Source organism: Candoia aspera, chromosome 8 (genome assembly GCF_035149785.1).
Source record: "Candoia aspera isolate rCanAsp1 chromosome 8, rCanAsp1.hap2, whole genome shotgun sequence".
Lineage (NCBI taxonomy): Eukaryota > Metazoa > Chordata > Lepidosauria > Squamata > Boidae > Candoia > Candoia aspera.
In genome coordinates, this window is record NC_086160.1 from 65,971,622 (window position 1) to 65,998,082 (window position 26,461).

The following is a 26,461-nucleotide window of genomic DNA, read 5'->3' on the forward strand; positions in this document are numbered from 1 at the left end:
TCCGGGGAGTCTATCTCTGCATTGCCACAGCCCACCAAACGCCTGCAGGCTGTTGCCCGGGACTGGCTGTGGTTAATGTCGGGTGCAAAGCCTACTTATTGAGGTGGAAAGACGTCCACACAGGCGGCTTTAACCGAGCAAGGATAAAACGCCCGATAGGAGAACGGGGAGGAATGGAAAGGGGGGAAATCAGGGCAGAAGGCGTGGCGGTGGGAGGAACAGCTTCACCGCCTGGCCGGGCGCGCAGAGAAGCTACGGCGGCGGGCGGGGGACTGTGAGGGTGGGGTGGCGAGTGTTGAGCATCTCTAAGTTTCGGGAACAGCGGCGCGTTCAGTTACTCAATTCTTCCGAGCGCTGGGACTGGAACGGAAGTGCAAATGAAGCCTTCGCCAGCCCGGCTATCCCCAAGGCGGTGCCCCCTAGTTGCATCTTGCTGTGCAAGAGGTGTATTGGCCGGGGATGATGGGAATTGGAGCCCGAGACAATGGGAGAAGAAATTAGTACTTTGACCTGCCGGCGACTTTGGGATCTGATTGGCTGGAAGGAAAAAAAACAACAAGAACGGAAAGTCACCTTTGCGGGTGATTCTGATTTTGGTTTTCACGGTAAATCCTTCTATTTCTGGGCCGTCCCCTTCCGAGCGCTCCCTCCCTCTCCCCCCTTCCCGAGTCTCTTTCGCGGTTTCAGCTGCTCCGACTTGGCGGGCTCCGTATGCAAATGAGGGGTCTTGGTCGGTTCCGCCCCTTCGCTCCCAGGGAGGGGCAGCCGGAGCTGGAGGTGCCGGCTCGGCTTCTGTGTCGCCTGTCTTTCTTCTCGCTTCACGTTTCTCCCCACCGAAAAGGCAGGGCCAATAGGAGGCTGGGGCCCGGCTCGGTCCCGCCCTCTGCTGTTTATTGACACCTCCCCAAAGTTCTCTCTCTCCCCCCTCTTCCTCCCCCCGCCTCCCCCCCCCCAGCTAAAGGAGACAGGGGGGGATGAAAATGTTTTATTACCACTGAGTGGTTGTTTGGGATCTGTCAGAGGAAGGAGGGTCGCGGGAAGAGCGCGCCACGCAGGCAAGAGCCCCGCCGGAGCCCCGCCGGCCGAAAAGCAGACGGCCGAAAGGTGAGCAGCAGGACTTAAAAAGAGAGCGGGAAAAGAGATGAGCCGAGCCGAAAAGGAAAAACTGGACTTCTCCAGCCAGCCGTAAAGGAAGCGCCGATCCCGCTTTTCGTGCGCGTAGAAGGAAGACGGCAGAAGAGAGGCCAGAAATTATTCTACATGTCCGAAGATCGGGGAGATTTTCTCTGCAGGCAACCCACGAAGCCAGAGGCCGGGCTAAAGGCGGCGGCAGCGGCGGCGCCGCTTCTTCTCTCCGGATCCGAAGACTGCGGCCGGAGAGAGCGCGGGATCTCCCAGAGGGCGAGAAGGGCCCCTCCAGCCGCGGGGAAGGGGAGCCGAGCCGAGCCGAGCCTGCCTCGCCCGGCGGCCCGTGGCGCCTGTGGTTCGGAGCCTTCGACGGGGCCGATTTCCGCGCTCCAGCCGCCGGCGCGCCTTGCTCTTCCCGCGCCGAGTGAATGCCATTTTCCTTCCCCGGGAGCGCGGCCTTGGTGTCCGTTGGTCTGCCTAACCGAGCGGCTGGCAAGGGACCGGGCTGGCCGACCCGCTCTTCGCCCAGGAAGGGGCCAAAGGAGACCCCGAGAGAGGGAAGCCGCGGGGCGGACTTCCCTCTTCCCGCCGTACCTTAAGCCCGCCAGGTCCTCGCCCTCGGCCCGCCGCCGCCGCCGCCAGCTCCTCCCAGAGAAGGCTGGCCGTTCCGTTCTCCCCACGAAAGTTTCCCGCCCCTCCAGTGCCCCCCTTCTATGAGGGCGCCGGCCAAAGTTTGGAGGAGCTCTTCCCGCTTTATTTTTGCGGAGGACACTCCCTGGAACAGGGCTTCCCCCGGGATCGCCAGAAGAGCGTCCCCCGATAGCCCACCCTTCAAGGAGAGTCCCCTGAGCTCCGCTCTCCCGTCCCCCGACAGGTCCCAGCCCGATCCGAGCCATTCCCGAGCTTCGGTTCTTCCCAAGCAAGGGACACTTTCCGGGGATCGCTGAGCCAGAAGAGGCCGACCCGCTTCTTCCGCCCTGTGCGAATCATCTTCGCTTCAGCTCTGCTCCTTCCGAGCCCGTGGAACAGAGCCTTCCCGAAGTTCTTCTAACGCGTCGCTCTTCCTACGTTCCCGGAACTCCGTGCTCCAGACAGGCCTTCGATATTCCGACAGCTCTGCTTCAATCTAGAAAAGGAGAAGCTGGGCGCCCAAATCGGGACCCATTATTCTTGAAACTTGGACGGGGAATCCCTTTCCCGTTTAATGCCGGCCTCCTGAACCCAGACCCAACAGCCCAGGCCTCTGCCTCGGTCCCGCTCCCTGCTTCTCCAAGAACTCCGAAAGCAGAACTTCCTCCCCGCAACTGACTCCCCCCACCCGCTATCTCCCCCCCCCCCACATCTCTGCCCTTTTGGGGATCTTCCCTTCGCACCAAGACACCGGTTCGCAGCGAGACCCCTTCTCCCTGTCCGAAGAAGACTCTGCGGATTCCGAGGAGGGACACCCGTCGGCGCCAGCGCCCTGCCCGGCCGCCCGGCCTGGGGATGCTGGCGGTGGGGCCGATGGATGGCAACCCCCGGCAGAGCGCCTTCCTGCTCAGCAGCCCGCCGCTGGCCGCCCTGCACACCATGGCCGAGATGAAGACGCCGCTCTATTCCGCGGCCGCCGCCTACCCGCTGCCGCCCCCCGCCGCCGCCGCCCCCAGCGGACCTTCCTCCCTGTCCTCCTCCTCGGCGCCGTCGTCGTCGTCGTCTTCCTCCTCCTCTTCCTCTTCCTCGGCGTCCGCCTCGCCCTCCCCTCCGCTGGGCTCGCCGACGCCGACTGGCCTCAAGCCCCACGGCGCGGGGGCTCTGTCGGCGCTGGGCTCGCCCCCGCAGCAGCACTCGGCCGCCACGCCGCACGGCATCAACGACATCCTGAGCCGGCCGTCCATGCCGCCCCTCGCCGCCGCCTCCTCCTCGTCCTCCGCCTCCCCGGCCGCCGGGCTCCTGGCGGGCCTGCCCCGCTTCAGCAGCCTCAGCCCGCCGCCGCCGCCGCCACCGGGCCTCTACTTCAGCCCCAGCGCCGCCGCCGCCGCCGTGGCCGCCGTGGGGAGGTACCCCAAGCCTCTGGCCGAGCTGCCCGGCAGGACGCCCATCTTCTGGCCGGGGGTCATGCAGAGCCCTCCCTGGAGGGACGCCCGCCTCGCCTGCTCGCCGCGTGAGTACCGCCTCCTCCATCTGGGACCCCCTCGGCTCCCTCTGCCTGCCTGCCTGCCTCCCGGGCCTCCTCCAAGCCTTGGCCGTCAACGCTCGGCGCCTTCCAGACGGGAGGGCCGCAAGGGCCGCCGCCTGGCTGGGGAGGCTGGTATCCCGGAGGGTTAAAGCCTCCACGCTTTAACCGGGTCCCCTTTCCGTTCTTCCCTGCGTATTATGTCTACGTCCCGAGTTGTATAAGCCGCTCCTTCCTCAAGGCTGATGTCGTCGGGGTGCGCCTCCCCCGGGATTCGTGACCTCTGCAGGGAAGAAGAAGGCAAACTCCGGGGACCGCCGGGCCCGTTTGGCCCCACCTTTGTTGCCCTCGTTGGACAATGGGTCCTCGACCCCAAATGCGCGCCTCCACCCAGCTCTGCCTTCCCTTACCTCCTTTCTCTAATCCAGTGTTTCTCCACCTTGGCAACTTTAAGACGGGTTGACTTCAACTCCCAGAATTCCCCAGCTAGCCTTGCTGGCTGGGGAATTCTGGGAGTTGAAGTCCACACATCTTAAAGTCGCCACGGTCGAGAAACACTGGGCTAGTCTATTCCCAGGGCCGGGGAGCCTGGACCGGATGGGGGAGATCGCGAGGAAGAAGCCGGACATCCAGCCTTGAGTCCCTATTCCCCCTTCCCCTCCACCCCTCCCTTCCCCAGACCTAGCAGAGGACTTGGTGCCCTCCAGCTGCTTTGGACCACAGCTCCCACAGTTCCTTGTCGTCGGCTGCCGGGAGCTAATGAGAGTTGACGGCCCCACCTCTGGAGGGCACCCGCCAAGCCCTCTACGCAACTTGCTGTTTCCAAGATGAAATCGGGCCTGGCTGGGAAGCCCAGGGTGGTAGTAGATGACAATCGCTCAAGGGCCTTTTCCCGCTCTGTCTCTGACCTGCTGCCCTCCGGATGGGTTGCATTATTGAACCGCCGGGGTCGGGGCGAATGGGACTTGTAGTCCCAGCCGTCCCAGGCGGGGGACCGGGCCGAGATAAAGAGAGCAGGATCTGCTTTAAATCCACTCAGTTAAGGCAAACCTTACCAAAGATGCGCCACACGTGTTTCAGTGGCACGCATCCGCGTGTGAGCGCAACTGGGGGCAGGGCGCTTCAAAGAACCCCTCCCTTCCGAGGCTTTTTGAAGTTGGGAGCTCTAGCGACCGCCGAGGGAAGACGGTCTATCTCCCGGAAGCCCCCTGCATCCCCCTGTTACTTTCCCCTTGAACCAGGCTCCCGGGATGTGGTGTATTAACTGGCGGCCTTTGCAACGGAGCTGCTCACTGGAATCTCGCGGCTTCTTTGCGAAGCCTTCCCCGGGGGAGTCAGGCCCACCTTCCCCGGTGCCTTAATGCTCAGCCCGGCCGCCGCTTCTTTCCTCTCGCCTTAGGGTCTCAGAGACCATGCGCCAGAGTCTCTACGAGCATTTAGAGAAAAATAAAGCGGTCCATTGCTTGTTAGGCGGCTGCAGGATTTTGATACGCCGACGCCGCGCTCGCTCTCCCCGAAAACCGACCCAGTGGGGCCGACGCACTGAACCCGGCAGCCCGTCCCTTCCACAGGAGAACCCTCGGGAGTAAATTCCTTTGAAATTCGTGGGATTCATTCTTGAGTGAACTTGGTTACGGTGGCTTGCTAAGAAGGCCGCCGGGGCGCTTTTCTTCTCTCTTCCTTTTAAAAATTCTTTTCTTTGGGGGAAGCAGCTGAAGGGGAAAAGCCTCGACTTTGCATCGGGTTCATTTTGAGAGGAATATCTTGTTTTGCGCAGGCGAAATAACTTTCAATGCTAATTTAAATTTAGACATCTCTTTTCGGATGAGATGCCAAATGTTAGTGTTTTAAGTAATGGGTCTGGTTCTTTATTTATTAACATTTTCCCTCTAAGGGAAAACGGCGATCCTTAATGTAGACCATTATCCACGTCCTTCCTTCCCAACCTGCAAATCTTTCTGCCAGACCAGGAAAAATGTTCGCTGCCTTATCTTCTTATTCTAGCGGTGCATTTTTTTTTAAAAAAAACCTCCAGCTTCTCAAACCCTGAAGGGATGTCAAAGAGTAAGGAGACATCTGGTAGCACCTTCTCCAACTAATAAATGTTATGAACGTACTCGCTTCTTAAATAAAATGCGCAAGTCGGAAAAAGCGCTACCAGATGCCTTCTGATTTTTTGGCCCCCCCAGACTAAGACTAACCCGGCTCTCGTCCTGCAACGGACGGAGGTCAAAACCCGCTGCTGCTGTTTCGCGAACTACGCCACTTGCATCAATTTCCGAGTGCTGAAATTTCCTTTCCCGTTGGGCAAACGAAGCGCTGCGTGAAATATCCATTTTTCTTACCCTTTTGGAAATTCTGTGCGAGCCTATCAGTATATCCACAATATATTGTGTCCCTTATGTGGCATCTCCCCCCTTCCCTTTACTTTTCCCCCCCCTAGATCAAGGCTCCATTTTGCTGGATAAAGACGGCAAAAGAAAACACACGAGGCCGACATTTTCTGGCCAGCAGATCTTTGCTTTGGAAAAGACTTTTGAACAAACCAAGTACTTAGCCGGGCCGGAGAGAGCGAGGCTCGCCTATTCGCTGGGGATGACCGAGAGTCAAGTCAAGGTGAGCGGCTGCGGGCCAGGAAGAGAGACGGTCCCGATTCAGACCGCGCTCGTTCGCTCGGGGCGGGAAGCCGGCGATGGCGGCCCGTAGACAGGGGAAACGGGCGCCCTTTAGATTCTAGTTCTGGGCGGAAAGCGAGCGGGACCGCGCTCTTCCCGAATTGGTGGGTTGCGATCAAGAAAAACAAGGTCCAGCTCATGATGAGCTGGCAGGTGTACAAAATACTGTAGGCAAAATTGCGACGGTCGGGGTCCCATACAGCCCCCCCTTCCTGTTTCTAACTAAAGGTCCTCTCCCCCCCCCAACTCGTCTCGAAATTAATGGGAAGAGGAATAGATATTTTTGCCTCTAAAGACTCCCCCCCCCTTTCTTCTGTCCAAGTTTTAATGAAGGGGATTCAATTGTTGTGAGAACTAAGGCCTGGGAAATAGTTTTATGGATGTGTTGATGAACTGGGTCAAGAGTTAAAAGAGCCCTATCCACAACACCCTTTCGGACTAGTTAAACGAAGGTTGAAGGTATTTACTAGTGAGTAGACTTGGCCTGCTTGTCATGTAAAGAGCTTAGGAAAGCTAAAAAAAAAGCACATTGCTAGAAGTAAGCTCCAGAAGGGTAGCTGAGTGTGAGAGTAGTTGGGAACAGTGGGCGTTTCATAGCACTAGTTAGGACCATGTGTGAATGAGTGATCATCAAATCCTGTGCATCCATACCTAGGGTAATCCTACTGTTCTTTTAAAAAGTTAAGGCTTGGGGATGGTGTTCATGAAGTTCTCCATCCAGCATTCCCTGACTGGATTTGCCCTCTTCCCTGTTCTCTGCTGGCCCACTGAAGTCAATGACTCAGAACGGGAACAAGCCAGGAAACTTAAAAAGCCTCTGAGATTATATTCTAACTGATTCGTTGTAGTGCCTGGGATGAAAAGTACCTCCTCTATCCAATCATTTCAAACACTCAGCCATCTTTTGGATGGTCCCCTTCTATAGCTGGAGAGGAAGAAGTGATTGCCCCCCCTCCCAACCAAGACCCTGAGTGGGTCCCACTTCTGTGTAAATGCTGAAGGGGTTGCCCTCTGAACTGGGGCAGTCAAGGCCAACACTGCAAGGCCCAAACTTGTGCACCAGAGCAATGCATTTGGCAATGCGATGAGTGCATTCAAGACTGAACTGTTCTCACCTGTTCATTGTGTTAAGGATCCTGAGACACCCATTACTTTTTGGTGTCACCTTGTTCTTGCCTACACCCAGCAAAGCTCCTCTGGAGCTCCAGAGAAGACAGACAGTATTGCATCCTGAAGACAAATTCATTGGATTCATTGAAGCATAAAGGTTGCTGGAATAAAACCACCTAGGTTATAGCTGAGCAAGAAAAGTCTAGTCCTCTAAAGCTGAGGCCATGATAAATGAAATAATTTTAAGATGCCCTTGGAACCATTCATTCTCTTGCCTACATTGAGTAGTAGAAAAAAAAAATTCCATCTCTCAAGGCACTTCAAGGTTTATTATTTCGGTTGTTCGTTCTTATGGCTGGGATTCCACAAAACAGAATTGAAGTTGTCTTTTCTGTGCAATTATGGGCATGCATGCCACCCACCCACCCCAGTTACATAGCATACATAGCATAAGATGCCATGCAAATTCAGACATTTTTGGAACAAAACTTCCCGTCTGTAAGGTACAGACGTGGAAATGAATCCTGTCAAATTCATTACAAATGTTATTTCTGGGTAGGCATCTCTAGGACTAAACTTTACCTCTCACTGACTCCAGCCAACGGCAGGTCCTAACTGATCATTCTCTTGCCCCACCCCCATTAATTATTCCTTTTATAGGCCTGTATAAAAAATAAAATAGAGTACAATGGCTGCCATCCCGTATATTCGTGAATACAAGTGTTAAATGCAACGGAATCGTTTCTGAGCAGATCAATACAGGTTTACACAGGAACGTTACAAATTAATTCAGTTTTCATTTATTTGTATCTGGCCCTCAAGAAGGAAACGTTTACCAAAAACTGCTACCTGACTCTAGGAAATTGATGCAAACTCAAGTGACAGAAAATAAAACTTAACAATTCCAGCTCTCCATGCCATTTATCTGTTTTTTTAAAAAAATACTAGCTCTGATGATATACTCACTTTTCAGATAGTAAGTCTTCCTGAATTCAGAGTGTCAGACACATCTAGGATTGTACTGAGTGTAAAGGTGCCAAATGGGGCTGGCTGGATTAGGTGCTTCCGCTTGTGGGCATTGGTTTAGTTCTGTAACTGTTTGAAAAAGAAGGACCTTTTTCTGTGAGTGCGAAGAGTTAAATGAAGCATAAAGGTTGATCTGTTTGGTCTTGCTCAGTCTCTTGAATTGTTTGATTTCAGCAGAAAATGAAATCTTGTCTAAGAGAGCAACTGGGAATGTTATAAAAGTAGCAATCCTTCCTTTCCCTTCCTTCCTTCCTTCCTTCCTTCCTTCCTTCCTTCCTTCCTTCCTTCCTTCCTTCCTTCCTTCCTTCCTTCCCCAATAACAGGAAATTCTTTAGACCTCCTATGAACCAAATGAATCTTTACAGGCTGTTTCTCTCTGGGTATTCAAATGGGATGGGGGTGTGTGGAATCTCCCTTTATAAATTGTCACTTTATTCCAAAAGTTATCCAGAGACCCTCATTTGTCACTGTAAATATGTGGGAAAGGCTTTGAATAAATGACTGCCTTTTCGGCTGATCGGAACGTGCCCCACCATTTAGTGTAGTGTGTTTGAGGAGGGGGATTATTTTAAAAAAGGGTGCATTGTGTATCAGATGTTAATTTCCCCCACATTTGAACAAAACAGTCTGGTCCAGAGTGGGAAATGAAGGATTCATATGTGCGTTGTTTTCTTTCTTAAGTCACCAAGCGGAAAATGGCTGTCCTTACTCTGAGTAAGTTCCATTGCAGTGAAAGAGGCAATGGAGTAGGACTGTGTAGGCTTGCCCCGTCGCTTGTTCAACATCTTTCATCCGATCTCAAACCAGTGCAGAAAAAGTTAGGGCTGGACTCATTTATGCTGTCTTGATTTCAGCAAGAATTAAGTGCAGTCAGCCCTGGTTTGGTTAAACGGGTTTTCTGAGGAGTGAATTTGGTCCACTTCTGCTATCAGTGGGAAGTTTTTGTCTTTTAACAATAAGGTTGTTTTCTGTAGTTATCTTTTGCCCTGAAGTAAAAATACTTTGGGTAGCATGCAATAATACATAAAGAAAGAATAACAAATTAAAACTAAACAAAAAAGGACATTTGGAAATAAAATGCAAAAACGCAACATGTCTATTTGGAACAAAGCTTTATTGCATTTATATGGTCCTTTGCCCCAAGTCTTACGTGTTTCTTCCTGAAAGCGAATAGCTTTTCCTTCCACTGGGTTTTATTTGAGTAAACAGCATCGCCAGGGAGCCACACTTCCCATCAAACTTGAACTAGACACGGTTACATTAATCTGGATGCAGTTTATCATAAAATGAAAAACAAGGGCTGGCTTCATGCATCACGCTAAACCATTACTTAACCATGAATAAGCCACAACTGTCTGGGCTCAAAGCAGGCGAAACCAAATTGGAACAAAGCACATTATCAGCGTACTTTATAGTGTGCAAATGTATTCATCTAATTTCGAAGGCATAAGGATGAAAAGAGGGGAGTAGAAACTTGTTTGTTTCCATCCCGTTCTGCTTGTCTGGCCTCCCCTCCAGCCATCTGGCACTTTCGACTTACAAACCTAGGGAGCGCAGGGGCTTCCTCTTTCAATTGACTTAGAGGTGAGGACAGCAAGGATAAATAAAAGAGGATGCGTCTATATTTTCCTTGTAGGGATCAGGGAAAGAGAGCAGGAGAAAAAGGAAAAAAAAATCAGAGGCATGGAAGAGTGCAGGAAGGGAAGAAATTAAAAAGGAAGACATAACAGGTTGTACCAGGGAGAAAAGGGAGGAATCTAAAGGCGAATCAGTTCACAGGCGTATGCAAAAAGTTGACTCCATTTTTGGTTGCTGTGGTTGCTGTTCTCCACACAGTGGGGCTGCTTTAATTTCCATAACGATATTGGGATTAATAATGCAAGACTTTTTCCTATGTCTGTGCAGAAGGAAGTCTCGCTCAGCTTCCAGGGGCTTTTTGATTTTGAAGCATGCCCTCTCCCCCACTTTACTTTTCACTGCAACCAAATTGTAATTTGATTTTTTCCCCCTCCCATTGGTGTCAATAGCCCCGTTAAGATGAAGTGTATACCCCAAAGTATCAAAATAATCCTCAGGGTTTTCTTTTAACTGGTGGGTTTTACTCCTCCTAATGGGAAGTACTGATCTCTTGATCTCTTGAGTCATACTTTGGAGGGGCCCTTCCATGTATAAAGCCAAAGCAAATACCCTTTTCTTCCTCCTAGCCCAGGACTGCAGCCTTTAGCAACGTCTACAGGATTGTAACACTGACTGGTGCAATCCTTTTAAGAGGACAAAATGCCAGAAAGGGAAACCAAGATATGGGGTTGGGAAGACTTCTTGAATTTGTGAAAGGCATTTTCATCTTTACCTGCCTGCTTTCAGTGCTGTCCCATCCAGGCAAGGCTCAGCGACTATGTAGTCTTTACAGCAGTGTGTACCCAACCAAATGCCCTCCAGCTGGGTTGGCATGCCATTCTCCTGTTATGTGTGGATGATGGGAGTTGTAATGAATCCATTTGAAAGGGGTCTGTGCAAGAAAGGGGCTGCTTTGCAGCATGGGCAACAAACAATGGGTCTCAATCATCTCAACTTTGAGGGGTGGGGGGGTATATGGGAAAAAGGGGATAGCAAGTTGCAGGGAATGGATATAAGCAAATGCAGTTAAACCCATATAAAGCTTTATTCTGTGTGCTTTTCCTAACACATAGGTCCTTTCAACTTGAAAGGGAGTTCTTCTTCAACAGATATACATAAGATCACCATCTGAGCCTGCATGGTGGGTGACAGATAATCTAACCTGTAATTCATTCTTTACTTGAGCATAAGCCTCACTGAATACAGAGGGGCATGGTTCTGCTTAGGATTGCACAGAGAAAGTTGTCCTTGCTACTGTTGTACAGGAAGATCACAGTCAGATCTGGCTCCTTGGTGATGATGGGGGCCTTTCAAAAGCATGACATTGTCTGAAGAAACAGTTACCATTTCTTGCAGCCACAGTATATAAACATGCTTGACTGGATTGCTAAGTGAATTAAGTAGCGGAATCTTACAATCTCTGTGGCATCAGTTACCAAAGCTTTGTTATGGCAGCCATGATACTCACAGAATGGATAACAATGACTGAAATGATTGTTAATATGGGTATCAATTATTTGCAGCTAGTTTTAATTGAATCTTTGTGTATGGTAGCTTCTACTGTGATGCCCCAATTAATGGGTCATTTGCATTTTGATAGTTGATAGACTCACATGATTGGAATCCAGTTGACAAATATGAATAGTTAAAGTAATTGCACCCATCTACCCAATTACTTGGGAGTAGGCACTATTGAGCATAATGGGCTTCATACATTCACTGGTTTGAACTGTAGCAATAAGAATAATCAATTAAATGGGGGATGTAAAAATAATTGTGGTGAATATAAATAATCCAGCATGATGGACTGATTAGCAGCACCAGTCTTGGCATTAAAAGAATAGAAAGCACGGTGCTCAGTCACATGCCTTTGGAAGTAGCAAGCGCCATTGTTTTAATAGGACTTCTGAGGTTTTGGACCCTCAATGTCCATATTAGTATTTAATCAATGGACTTGATTACAGGATGATGGGTGCACCACTGGAAGACCTGAAGACCTGTCCTCGGGGACAGATCCTCTTGGAGATGGTCTATCTATGTGGTTGCTAAGAGTCGACACCAACTTGATTGTACACAATCAAGTATCTAATCAACTTGACTGATCTCAAAATACTAAGCAGGTTTAGTTCTGGGTAATATTTGAATGGGAGACCACTAGGAAGTTTCCAAGGCTGTAAGCTACCCTGGAAGTTGGAAAAAAGCCTTCCATATGGTTGTCAAGAAAAATACATGAACACTTCTGGGCTTGATGGTATTTTTATTGGCCTAAGAGAGAGTGACACAGATATCAGAATGAATATTATGTTGGAGATGAGCATATCAATGGGCCATTGAAATGGCATTGTACTGCCAGCAAACGCTAATGATACCAGAATGAGGAAACGTATGTGATATCATCACACAGATGTCACTGAATGCATGTGTCATGACATTTGACTCCAGGACATAAATTGTGGCATTCATATAACATTGAAACACGGTCCCCCCTGTCCCGCAAAAAAAAAAAAAGATGCATAGGTGCACTGTCCATGCGTGAAAGAGACTTTTGCTGGATTGGAGAAATGTGATTAGAACTGCAGTGTCAAATGCATGATAACTGCTCTGGGGATATCAGTGATGTAGTCTCTATATTACCCTAGGAACTAACAGCAGTTACTTAACAGCAGTAATGCAGAGTGGAATTTAGTGCAGATGGCAAAAGTGTAATAAGTCCTCTTGTGCAAGATGCACTGAAAAATGAAAGCTGATGCAAATTCTCCTTCTGTTCTTTTTCACTAGTTCTTGCATATGAGAATATTTGAAAAGATTATGGCTAAGTTTTTAGTAGTGCTAGGAGAATGAGAACCTATCGTAATCCTGTGATAAATGTGTGTGCATAATGATCACAAGGATGTTGCAGCTACCATTATTCAAGTTTGTATAAGCTTCTTCTAAAACAGTGATGCTACACAGATCTTAAAATTGAATTTGCAATTTTTTAAATTAATGTTCTGCTGAACAGTTAAATCCCATCCGCTCTTAACTGTCAGAACAGTTCAATCAGTTGAACTAGAGTTAAGCATGTTTAGAACTAGACTCATTGAATCAATTGGATTTTAGGTGGAAATGATTTATTATTGGTTCTTATGGGTATGCTTTAAACCTGGCTAAGTCTGGATCCAACCCAATGAGGTTAACTAAATTCGTTGAAGTCTCGGTAACCAAATAAAAAGGATAATTAACACCTTGGTGAATGTAATAATGTGATTAATAGTGATGGAGAAAACAGTGTTAATTTTGCTGTAAAACTTCACACAAGTATAAACAATATTGGTTTAAGACATCAGAACCAAATCTGGGCTAGCCATAACATATTGTACTAAAATGTGTTTGGCTAGTTTGTGATTCAGCATGCCATTTAAATACAATCAGAGAGTCCCATCATCAACATCATTAGCTACAGAGTTATTTCCAGTCTACCTGAAATGTGGCAGGATTAGACTGTCCATTCTTCAGTTAGGCTGATCTGGATCCAAAAGCCAGTTGGGGTGAAGTATAGGCTGTATAAACATTTCTATGAAACATGTAAATATTTTACTATCACACCTAGGGGTGTCTGCAGAGTATGGTAAAAAAACAACAACCCTCAAGATGGTGGCCACAATGATGTGATCAAAGCTCAGTCTATTTTTATGACCTTCGATTGCCACCATTCTGATTTTTTTTTGCAGACACCACTGATCACAGCCATGAAAAGTTTTCAGTGAAGTGACAGTGAACCTCTTGGAGTGCCAGTTTGGAGCAAATTCTATCAATCTCAATGACATTAACTCTGAAGCAAACAGCTTTAGAATCTAGTTGCAATACTAGTTTATAAACCTAAAAGCCTCCTTTTAATTTAATTCACCCATTCAGAGCTACTGATGAATGAGAATTTTACACCTATTATAGCTACGCAGGCAAGCTGGGTATATAAATATTGGGGGACTGTGAAATAGATGCCATAAAAGTAAAAGTAGCTTTCTCTATTACAGCAATAGAAAAAAAAATAGAAAACAGAAAAAAATTTCAAGTAAATTACTTCGCAATGATGGAACTATGAGAATGTCTTCAAAATTAGCACAAAGGAAGAAGACATGTTTCCTGAGTGCAGGCCAATGTCATTCTATTTATTTATTTATTTATTTATTTAAAAGATATGTACAGCTGCCCATATTTTATAAAACAACTCTTGAATAGCTAACACAGTGTTTTTCAACCTTGGCCACTTTAAGATGTGTGAACTTCAACTCTCAACTTTTGGGGGTTGAAGTCCACACATCTTAAAGTTGCCAAGGTTGAGAAACACTGATGTAGACAAATAACAAAATACACCAAATTAAAAAACCTTCTCATACTACTAGGCACCATAACCATACCATCACAAAACCACAAATGCTGGGCTTTCCTACTGTCCAGACCCAGTACCTGAGGGATGAGCCAGGCCTTAACAGCTCTTCAGAAGGTGAGGTGGGTAAGGGCCCTCTGGTTCGCAGGGGGGAGGCTGTTCCACAAAGTAGGCACAGCTATAGAAAGCAGTCAATTCCTAGGTCCCCCCAGATGACAGCATTTAACAGAGGGGACATGGTGTGAACCCGCCCTATCCAATCTAGTGGGACAGATAGATGTCCACAGGAGGCGTCAGTCCTGCAGATAACCTGGCCCTGTGCCATACATGCCACCCCTTGAATTTACCCAGATTTTCATTTGTACCCCTTTGTTAATGTGCCCTGTACAATCAGAATGTGCTCCCAAGATAGAAAACATTTTCAGAGCATGTTTATGGAGAGATTCTAATTTCAGGGTCCCCTCAGTCCAAATCTGGAGGAGTCTGCAGCATATTACTTTGCACACAAACTTTATTATTTAATAGGGCTGTACGATGCTTTGGATTCAGTTCCATAAAGATGCTTTGCAGCATGCGAGAAGCACAAATGTAGCACCACTTTGCAGCTGTTTAAAGCAGCTGTAGCACTGTTTTTCAAACTTGGCAACTGGCTGGGGAATTCTGGGAGTTGAAGTCCACACATCTTAAAGTTGCCAAGTTTGAAAAACACTGAGTTATAACTTTTTTCCCGGGATGAGCTATGTGATTCCAGGAAAAGTTGGGGCACTTTAAAGAGTTGCAGACATGTCCTTCATGTGTAGTCCTGCAATGTATGATTTGGGACGTGGTGAGCTCCTGGAGGATATGAAGACCACTTTTAAAATGGATGTATCTTAATCCATGGTGCTATGATAATAATTTCTAAAAACAGGCTTTCTCTTTGAAAGGGGGAGGGTCAGTTTTATATACTAGCCCTCTTTTGAACCAAGTGTATGCATATGTAATCCCTTTTGAGAATGGACCTGACTTCATGGAAATGTCCATGCTTTATGGAGAGAAACAATAGAGATGGGCATTTGCTGTTAATTCTTTCACCCCCCCCCCCCGATTTACTATCTAGCTTACAGCTCTGCAATTTTCCAGTGGTCTCCAACCCCCCCACCGACTCCTGGCAACTATCTGGACTAGTCCCTGCAGTTTTCTTGGCAAGGTTTTTCAGAAGTAGTTTGCCATTGTCAGCTTCTTATGGCTAAGAGAGACTGACTGGCCCAAGGCTGGCTTCCTGCCTAAGGTGGGACTAGAACTCACAGTCTCCTGGTTTCTAGCCTGGTGCCTTAACCACTACACCAAACTGGCTCCCACATCCCATAATATATTAAACTAGAAATAATTGTGTATGAACCACAGTGGCAGGGTAAGCTAAAATCGACATTATGGTCTAGGACAGGATTTTTCAAACCTTAAGATGTGTAGACTTCAACTCCCAGAATTCCCCCCATGCTGGCTGGGGAATTGTGGGAGTTAAAGTCCACACATCTTAAACTTGTCAGATTTGGAAAAACCCTGGTCTTAGAAGGATGTGAAAATGCCCACCTGCTGCTCTAGGACTTATTGTTTAGCACAGATTGTGAATTCTCCTAAAGTGCAAAGGTTGTGCAACTCCTTGAAAACCCATCTCTCCTTCTGGTGCAGTTCTGGTGCCTTGCGAATCAGACAGGAGGAAGTGGCTAATCCGGATTCGCTCCTCCGCCTGGGCTAGCCGTGAGTTGAGCGCGGGTTCCTGAGTGTAAACGGGGCTCGGATAGGACCGCCGCCCGTTCCGCTCTGCTTCACCCGCCTTCCTCTCCTCCTCCCAGGTCTGGTTTCAGAACCGGCGGACCAAGTGGCGGAAGAAGCACGCGGCCGAGATGGCGACCGCCAAGAAGAAGCAGGACTCGGAGACGGAGCGGCTGAAGGGGGCCTCGGAGAACGAGGACGACGACGACGACTATAACCGGCCCCTGGACCCCAACTCGGACGACGAGAAGATCACGCAGCTGCTCAAGAAGCACAAGACGGGCGGACCCAGCGCCGGCCTGCTGCTCCACGCCTCCGAGAACGAGGGCTCCTCCTAGGCGGCGCGGGGGGAGCCGGCGGCGAAGGAACCGCGCGCGCGCGCGCTCGCCCGCGGAAGGAGCAGAGCCCCGCGGAGGCTGCGCCCCCAGACCCAGCTGCTTTTTCCTAGCCAGAGAAGGAGGGGGGCGGGCGCCAGGCGGCCCCCGCGAGATGCTCCTGCCCGGGCGGGTTTCTTTGGGAAGCTGGGGGCGGGGGGCCTCGATGGACAGCCCTGGGACCCAGCGCCGCCCTGCCGCTCCCGCAGAAGGAACCCGCCGGCTCTCCAGAAGCGGAGCCCCACCCCCCCGAAGCCTGCCCCCTCGTAGCCGGACTGTGGCAGGGGCGCCTCTTCATTGTAAATAGAAGCGAGCGGACTTTCCGACTGTGAATATTTAAGCCCGGTATCCTACTTCGCCTAGTGTGCCGCTGGAGCGTCCGCGCTCAGGAGACGCGCGCGGTTGAGTCGGCTTGCTGCCGCCGCCGCCGCTGGGAGGCCGCCCTAAAATCCTTTGGGTTTTAGTCGTGGAGTTGTGTGACTTAAGAAGGCAGGGGTTTCTTTCTTGTAGTAGCTCATGAGTTTTCGCTAGCTTAAGTCCGACTTTCATCGACTACATTGGCGCAATGATCTGCACTGGAGGGTGTGGGTTGCGGGGAAATCATGGGTGTAAATGTAATTGGTTTCGTTCAGCAAAGCCTTTTTTTTTTCATTGGGAGAATAGACAAGCTTTAGAGCAACGCAGACACTTTCCTGGGGCAGAAGAAGCGTCCTGTGTAACATGGACACAAAAGCCCTTGGTTCCCATTTCAAATTGGAATAGTGGAACGTTGGTCCTTCGTCACGTTGACAAGGGCAGTAAGTTCCTTCAAACCAGCAACTTAAAAATGAACATGTAACCTGTATATTGTAGTCTACAGCTCCTTTTAATTTTCTCTCAAATTGAGTCCTGCCAAACGACATCCTCCCCACACACCCGTTTTTGGGGGAAATGCGTAATTTTAACTTTCTTGTATTTTAGCTTTTGGTTTTGAAAGCAGAAGTAAAGCTAGAAAAGAGGAAACCAAGCATTTAAGAAAATCTCCCTTTTGCAAATAATGATAATAATTGCAAGTAAAATTTATGGTAATGGTTGGTTTTGAAATCCCGAATTCGCGGCTGTCGATAGAATTTGAAAATGTGGATTGTTGGTTTTTTAACGAATACGTACATTGCTTTCTTTTTTTTAAAGCTAATAATAATGTCGTATTAGCATTTTAGCTGTTTATTAATTTATACGAAGACATTTCAGTTTGTAAAGTGAACAAAAACAGCCCTAGCAAGACCAGTTTAACGCAATGCACTTTGTTTTGTTTTAAAAAGTTAAACCAATTTAAATCAGTTATAACGTGTCTGTCGCCTGGAAGAAAAATAAGGGGTGCAGAAAATGTGGTCTCATCTGAGATTAAATAAAATTGGTCATAAATAAATCAATAAAATCATTAAAATTGATTATTTTTGTTACTTTATATACCAAATAGGGGCAGTTCTTTTTTTGTTTTTCCTAAGGCTAAAGGCTTTTAACAGAAAGGTTTTGAAAATATAACGTATTTTAAAATCTCCTCCTCCTCCTTTTGGGCTTTTTATAGAACTAACCCCCCTCCCATTCCCTTAAGCAGAGAAGGGAAGGCTTCTTGGTTCCTCTCGTTATTCGCAGTTTGCTGGGTGATTTCGGAAGAATTTATCGCTGAAGGGGAACAGAGTTCAGAGAATGCTAGAAAGGCGAGGAAGCAAACGGTGAGAAAAACTGGGGAAAATAAGTAGAAGCATGACGAAGAAAAAGAATAAAAAGGTTGCGAAGCAAAAAGATGGGGAAAAAAGAACGAAAGAAAGGAAAAGAGAGGGGTCAGAGAAGGCTGTATTAGGCTGTGTTCTTTTGAGACGCGGAATCAGAAGAGGTCCGGCGTGTCCTCCGAATGAAGCCAGCGAAGTCCAACCCTACTTAGGGCGGCCCGTCCAGGGTTCGGTAAGTCCCGCGGACCCAGACAGTTAGCTTGATTGGGTAAAGCGGAGGGCGTGTCTTCCGAAGACAGCCAATGACAGGGATGCGTGGGAAGGGTGGTGTAAGGGTAAGACATTGCCCGCATCTGCTTCTAGGGACCTCCGTGTGAGTTTGGGACTAAAGACTCGGTTAAAAACATACCTTTTAAGAACAGCGAGCCACAGGTTATATTGTCCTCGCCCCCTACCCTTTTAAGGCAGTGCCTAAAAGCCCCATAAATCACGAGTCTTTCATATCTGCAACATGCAATCTAATAACATCTTGAGAAACCCTCCCCCCAACAAAAAAGAGGCTATTCGGTAGAAGAAAAAAATAGGTATTTCTCACAGCGGGCCCTTCTGCTGCACGATGAAATGACGACCACAGGTTAGGCGTCTTCATTTGCCAGTTTGCCTGGAAGCTCGAATGGAGATTCCATGGGCAGTGGCAGTCTACCTCGAGCCTATCAGATGCCGAGAGCCAACAGGTGCATTCATGCTGAAGAACCAAAGGATTGGAGTAGATGGAGGCCACTCTAATCCCTCAGCACGCCTGGTTCTATTTCGTTCAGTTTCTGTGCTAAAAGTGGCAAGAACAAGCGGCCTTATAGAAAGGTGGTGCTTGGTCCGTGGATCATCTGAATCCAAACTGGGGTTGAGTTGGGAGAGCTGAAGCCAATTTGAAAGATTTTTAAAAGATGTTTGCCTTCAATAAATGGTATGTAATTTTTCAACTGTGCTTCCTCCCTCACCCCAACAGAAGTTTAACGACAACAAAATGCTAAGCTAGACCTCTATTTCTTTTCTTTTTGAGGAGTGCCAATGGCATTTGGGCATTATGGCTGAATCTGTCAATCAGAGGTACCCTTCCCAATAATTCTGTGTGGGATCAGGATGGGGATGATGAGCGGAATATTTCAGCAGCCTTCCAAGATACAAAAGCGGCAGTGGAACCCAGAGGCTGAATAAATCCCACTTAATAAACTGTTCTTACTCCCCACAAACCATTTCAGGAGTTGTAATTTTGGGAAGAGATTGAAGATTATTTTTTTCAAAGCCTTTTTGCTTTTCATGAGTCTGTAATTCCCAGAGTTCTTTGAAATAATGAACTTAGGGGAGTTTTTTTTTTTTGTGTCAAAAGTGCTACTTTATGAATGCCCCAAAGGGGTTTTTGTTGTTGTTGTTGTGTGGTTGTTTTATTATTAGCAAGCAGTTCCTGAATCCCAATATTCCAGATCATGCCAAGTTTATTTTGGGTCTCTGAATCATCCAGTTTTCTGTGTGATTCAACAGAGTTTAAATAACAGCCTGTGGGGATTTGGAGTCATGTTCCTTCTTTAAAGACACTGATTAGCAAAGAGCTATTTTATTACAATCCAAAAGCAAGCGGAGCAGTTAATATACCTTTACTTCCATCTTGAAAACTGCATACCTGTACATATCCAGTCTTAGAGGTTTTGTCCACTCTGGGTCCAGTGCCACCTACAGACTTTAGGACTATCCCACAATATTTAAACCCATCGTTAGCATTCAGAAATTAAAAACCAAATTGTCAGCAAATTGGGAGAATGGAAGACTGTTAAAAAAAATCCACTGCTCAGGCAGGACCCTGAAACCCATCAATATGTTCTATATTCATCTGTGGTGGTGGTGGGAGCTCACTAGAGAATCTTGATGCTTTTTGTACTTCGTGCAATGTTAAAGACCTGGGGGCTTGGCAAGGTCTTGGGCACTACACTTCAAGGACTCAGAGAAGTTGTAAAAGGCTCAAAAAAGGGCCACAAAGTTGATCAGGGAACTAAAAGCTAAATCCTCTGATGAGAGGTTGCAGGAACTTGTGTGTTTAGCCTTGAAAAATGAAAACTAAAGGAGGGATGTCACAGCATTCTTCAAATACATAAAAGGAAGGCGTATAGAAGGCAGACTTGGTCATTCCAGACTGCATTCCAGACTGCCGGGCACAGATTTAAGTTGGAGGAAAGCAGATACCAGTTAAATATTAAAAGAAACTTCCCAATACTGTAGCTAATGCTGGAATCAGTTACCCAAAGTGATGCTGGGTCCCCTTCCTCACATGTGTTCAAGCAGAGGCTAGACGGCCATTTGCCATGGATGCTTTACTTTGGATTTGCAATGAACAGGGGGTTGGATTGGATGGCCTCAATGCCCACTTCCAGCTCTAGGATCCTATGATTTGGGAAAAGGGGTGAATTAGAAATATTTTAAAGGGTGCTTTTCCTACTTCAAGCCACACATAACAATAAGCTGTGACTTGTCCTCCTTTCCAATCTTCACAAGGTTTCCCTGCTAAATTTCTGCCACTCTCAGGAGGCATAGAAATGAAATGAACAAAACAAACCCACACCATGTGGAAGCAGGAGTGGGAATTTTATGGCTTCCCAGCTGTTGCAGAACTACAAATCCCAGCACCCCCCTCTACTAACCATGCTATGGGGGACCACTGGTAGGTGTAGTTTGGAGACATCAGGAATATTCCAAGCCCTTGCAGCAGTGTTTCCCAACCTTGGGAACTTTAAGATGGGTGGATTTCAACTCCCAGAATTCCCCAGCAAGGAAGGCTAGCTGGGGAATTCTGGGAGTTGAAGTCCACTCATCTTAAAGATGCCAAGGTTGGGAAACATTGCCTTACAGGCTTTGAAAGGATGTGTTCACACAACACACTGAAAGGGTTTACTGAATTAATTCATTTTCTGGATTTGCACAATGCATTGCACTGAACCATAAACTAACCCAGTGGAGTGATTTACACAACACGCTTAGCACAACCCCCCTCCCCACAAAAACGGAAACAAAAAAAATGTAGCAGAAGTCAACAGTAACCAAACCTAACCCGTTGGCAAATGCAGCAGGCAGGGTTTCATCAGCTCTGTTTGAGCATATTGGGTGAACGCCATCAATATGTAATCAGGATTGATTTCAGCTACAAAAATCAGGCTGCTTTAAAGGATCCATTTTTGTGGGTGAAAATAAAGAGGGATAGAGTAGCTTATCACTAGGAAGAGCTTCTTTGTTTCCTGTGAAGCACAAGAATGAACTTCTAGCTTTCCAGTGAATTAAGTTCTGCACAGCTATCCAGTGGCTGCATAAAGGTAGAGTTCTAGGTGAAGCAGGAAAAGGTCAGACGTGATTTTGCTTGATTCCATCTAGGCTGTTTGCCAAAACAAACCTGTTGTTTGCTGTAGAAGAAAAGAGAGTCCAATTCAGGTGTCATAATAAGACAGTGGCTGTACCACTGACTTTAGAACAGTGGGAGAAAATGTGAGAGGCTTTTGTAAGATTTATCTGTTCAATTTGAGACATTCTTCAATGGCCTCTGACAAAACTCGGAAATATAATACCGTTATGTTCCAATAAACAACCACAGAATGCCAGTCCAGGATACATAAACTACTTGGGGTTGGCTCTTACAACCAGATCCTAAGAATAGTTAACGTAATTTGGATTTCAGATCCCTGAGAATGAGATTACTGAACATGTAAGAAAACAGGCCAAGGTTCAGGCTATGATTCCTTATTCCAGAATAATTTAATTGAAGTTCCTGGGAATATTGCAATTTCATTTAAATTGCTGTTGTGGGGAAAACAGGAGGAAGGAATATTAGGTATGTTCGCTGCCTTGAGTTATTTATAAAAATAATAAAGGCGGGATAAAAATTAAATAATACATAAATAAATACATAAATTGCTCTGGAAGAGACCAGACCCCTCAGAAGTATTTAGATGGCAGTGGATCTAGTAATGGCCCTCTGCAAGGGTATTTGCACATTTATTGTTTTAAAGATGGCTGATTTTATTATGATGATTTTATTTAAGTTGCTGTTTTTCTTTTAAACCATTCTGGGCCTCTTTGAAACAAAACACAATATAGAACAGTGTTTCTCAACCTTGGGAACTTTAAGATGCGTGGACTTCAACTCCCATAATTCCCTAGCCAGCAAGCTGGCTGGCTGGCTGGCTAGGGATTTCTGGGAGTTGAAGTCCATGCAACTTAAAGTTCCCAAGGTTGAGAAACACAGATATAGATGGAAAATCAATTTTATTCGTCAGGAATAGCATAGTTTTTGAGGTCCCACCATGGTGCCTCTGAGTACAAACATATCTGGACACCTTTCCCTGTGTCTGAGGTTTTTCCTGTGCAACCAGACACACCACTATGTCTGCTCAATTTGGGAATGAGCAAGCATTCATCATGGCAACTACAACATAGCACAGCATATTTTCAACCTTCAGAGTGTGGCCACTGGACAAAAAAATAGGTTTTGAGAAACGGTACTCTGGTTCTGGTGGGAATCAATATGAGTAGAGTGCTAAGAATTAAAATTCATTTTGGAGCTGTATCCAATGGTGCTCATTCTGACGGTCTGGCTCAGAATGACCTCTCTGCTCGCTCTGCACAGCATCACTTTATTTTCAAGGAGTGCTTGTGCAAAAGACCTACTCCATTTAAGTAATGGGCCATCACTGTCTGACCTTCAGCTTGGGCAGGATTACTACTCAGCAAATGCTCAAGGGGAGTTAATAAAATTACAGCCATTTGGTTAAACTGAAGGTGACAGACATCCAAACCCTTATTCCAGAAACAGCTTATTCTTCCAGCAAATAACTCATCGGTGGAGAGAAAAAAAGAAGGTAGGAGGAAATCTATCTATCTCTCTATCATCTATCAATCATCTCTATCTATCATCTCTCATCTGTCTATCTATCTCAATCATCTAAATATCTCTATCTATCATCTAAGTATCTCTATCTATCTAATTTCCCTAATTTAAAGGAGGCCAGGTAAGGTGAGCAAAGCAAATGGCAACATGGTACTCCATAGAAGAGGCAACATCCATGAATTCTTTGCATGCTGATCCAATGAAAGCTAGCTCTGTGTAAGGCTAGGCTTATTTACCTGTGAACAACTCCATTAAATATAATGGAGCAAACTTTAGAGTAAACATGAACAGAGCGAGGGTCTTTCTAGGGAGTGGAATAAATTGTATTCATTTATTACAAGGTTCAATAACAGGGTGGCTAGATGGTGTCTATACTAACTCCCAGATTAAGGTCTCTTTCTTTCTCTGTGTGACAGTGCTTGGGTGGACATAAAAATAGCTAAAATCTCATGAGATGACTAAATCTGATGACATTTTGGTCTTCTCATATGTAATTTCCTGGGTGCACTAGGCACAATTTTATGAAAGTTAACAACCTCATGTATTTTGAGCTTATTTATTTATTCGTCAAATTTATATGGCTACACATCTCACACAGAGTGACTCTGGGTGGCGTACAATAAAACCTACAATTAAAACATTCTATAAAACCAATTAAAACCAATTAAAAACAATACACATAGATAAAACAAGACCACGAGAGAGGTTTAACTTGTCACACAAAGTTAAATAACAGTTGGATTTATTTATTAATGTGGGGATGCCCAACACAGCTGCTCTCCTTGTTTAGAGTATTTATATCACATTTTTTACTCAAATGAACCCGAAACTGCCTTACAATAGGTTACAATAAACAACCTAAATCCAAAGTCATAGCAGATCCTCTACCTGACTGGTGGATGGAGCCATCCACTAATCTTGACATCCACCAGTCTTGGTGGTTCTACATCAGATTCTGCACCAGTATGAAAGCTACTCCAGACCCCTGTGGTCCACCATATTGGCTATTGTTGACAGCAGTGCCATTTCCCCCCCCCCCATTCAGCTACAATGTATCTGAAGCAAGTAAAATTATTATTTTCTTTGCAGTGTAATTCTCACTTGCAGAAACTCTTTCTCAGCCTGCCTCCAGTTGTTTAAAGGACAAGGTGACTTGTAGCTATTCATCTCCCCGAGCCCAGGGAGGATTTTTGTCAGAAGGCTGGACGCACTATCCTCAGCAGTCCTTTTTGGACGTTTTAAGGGTACTCCTATGCACCTTCGACTATGTCCCTGTGGTGATGGCTCAGTAGAAACCCTAAGCCATATGTTGTGATATTGTTCCCTATATAAGGATTCTAGACAGATATTTATTTATTGATTTGATTTGATTTGATTTCTATAGCCGCCCATCTCAACAAGTGACTCTTCAATAATATCCATTATTGAAGAAATTTCCAGGCAGGTAAAGCGACTTCTATCTAATGTTACTTCTTTCAGATAAGTACTCAAAATTATCCTCCCAGGTTGCCCAGTTCTATGCTACCATCTGCACAATAGGCCATACCATCACTTAGATTTTGAATTTCTCAACACAGTATTTTATTTCAATTCATTTTAGTATTTTCATTCTTAATTTTGGATTGTAGTATATTAATTGCTTTTGTTTTTACATATATACACAGTATGTATTAATGTAAGATTGCTGCTATTGTATAGTTTTATTGTGTCTGGCCTTAGGGCTGTAATAAACATGATGATGATTGCCAGAAGATATGTCCTAACAACCATGACAAGATATAACTATAACTGGTTAGGATGGACCGACAATTAAATCATCACTAAGAGGCTATGGGTAGAAGGGTGTGATTTCCCCCCCTCTAAATCATCAACTTCCTCCTCCTCCTCATCACATCAAAGTCTTTGCAATTTCAATTGGTCTCTATACATCTAATTTCCTCCAAATCTAGGTCTATATGTTAATCACGTCCTCCTATTTTCTTCTCTGCTGTTATTGAATCTATAAATGCTTTTACATAATAGTTGAAATTCTCAAAATTTCCAGAGTTTCCTGTTGCAAATTTCAGAAGGTTCTTCTCCTATCAATGCCCATGCAACAGCCGTTGTGCCCAGCTCATCAATATGCCCTGTCTGCATGCTCTGTTGATTTACACATATAATAGGTGCACATGTGGTACTCTTCTTATTGGATTATATCATTCTGATTGCAAGGAAGGGGACTTGAATGGAGGAATACCTTTCTGTACACTGAAGGTAATTTAGAAAGGTATATCCTGCCTAAGGTTCTACCATCTTAAGTTTCTTTATTCAGAGAATTTTGCATTCTGGAACATTCAAGCATATAAAGGACAGCTTTTCATTAGATGTGCTGCAAAGTCTAGCAAAATCTGGATTCTGTGATCCTTTTAAATGTGTAGATTGACTCTGATTTATTCTTCAAGCTTCATGGATAGTCGGCATGTATCAAGCATCCTTTTTATCATATAAAAATAATACTGGGCTTCTCATCATAATGGCAGGTGACACTGAGGTCAATGTATTTTGACATCCGTGTGACTCAAAGCCTTCACATCCAACTGCTTTTTAAAATACTCTGTAATACCATCCAACACCACCCAGCCCTCTTTGCTGAATTTACTTTTATTGCTGAACATTGATACGTTGAAGAAGATACAGCCCATCAACTCATAGTGATGAATCCCACCCAACGGATTGGGAGTTTGATTGGCTAGTCTCCAAGGAATTCCTTATCCATGACAAATAAAGAAAAGGAAAGGATGCTAAAGGGAAGGGTTTTTTAAAACCCTTTATTTTTTGCAGTTCACAGTCCAAAGGAAGAAACAGCAGCTATCCAATATATGACATTTTTATTCCCAGTAAGATTACTATGTGTTTTGCTTGAAATAATACAAATAACATTCTTTTTTAATGAATTGTTTATTAACAACAGCTTACCTGCTAGTGTTAAAGCCACATTTGTCAGGTTTTAATTCCAAAGATGCAGGATTGGTTTCCCTTAAAGGTCAGGAAGGGTGGTAGGAAGCAGCTTTAGGACATCTCCTTCTGGTAAAAGGATGTTTTGGACTGGCCATGTTGATCAAGACAGCCATTTTGCAAAGGAGCAGCTCTTCCTTGCAGCTATTTTGCAAGAACATCTAAAACATTCCCTCAAAATTTCAACTGTGCTCACTAGCCTAAAATAGCTAGAGACTCAGTATTTGTTACTGTTTATTGTGACCTATCTGGAAATTGTGTTAGTTTGACACAATAAGCAATAAAGAAATACTAAGCAGAAAGAGTTCAGGATATCAAGAGGACTAGATGGCAGAGGTTGCAGTCAGCTATGTAAATGGGCTCGATCCCCGTGTTCAACCAGGCCAGTCACAAACCTAGTGCCTGAATTCACAGAATATGCTAAGCTTGGTTATTACTATTTTGCTTATTTTATTTTATTTTATTTTATTTTTATTTTTATTTATTTAATTTCTATAGTTGCCCATCTCAACAAGTGACTCTGGGCGGCTTACAATCATAAAACCTGTTGTTATGAGATGGCTTAAAGTATTGCATCAACTCAGCCTGTTGGATTAGTTTATGATCATATTAGCCACCTATCTTCAGT

At 46.0% G+C, this 26,461-nt stretch overlaps 1 protein-coding gene across 1 annotated transcript; it reads left to right on the forward strand.

Annotated features, from left to right (window-relative positions):
• The first annotated feature begins 2,580 nt into the window (after positions 1-2,580).
• NKX6-1 (NK6 homeobox 1) lies at positions 2,581-16,167 on the forward strand. The gene is made up of 3 exons (XM_063310374.1): positions 2,581-3,268; positions 5,724-5,896; positions 15,910-16,167. The coding sequence occupies exons 1-3, from the start codon at positions 2,614-2,616 to the stop codon at positions 16,165-16,167; spliced, it is 1,086 nt and encodes a 361-aa protein (XP_063166444.1). The 5' UTR covers positions 2,581-2,613.
• Positions 16,168-26,461: the final 10,294 nt, after the last annotated feature.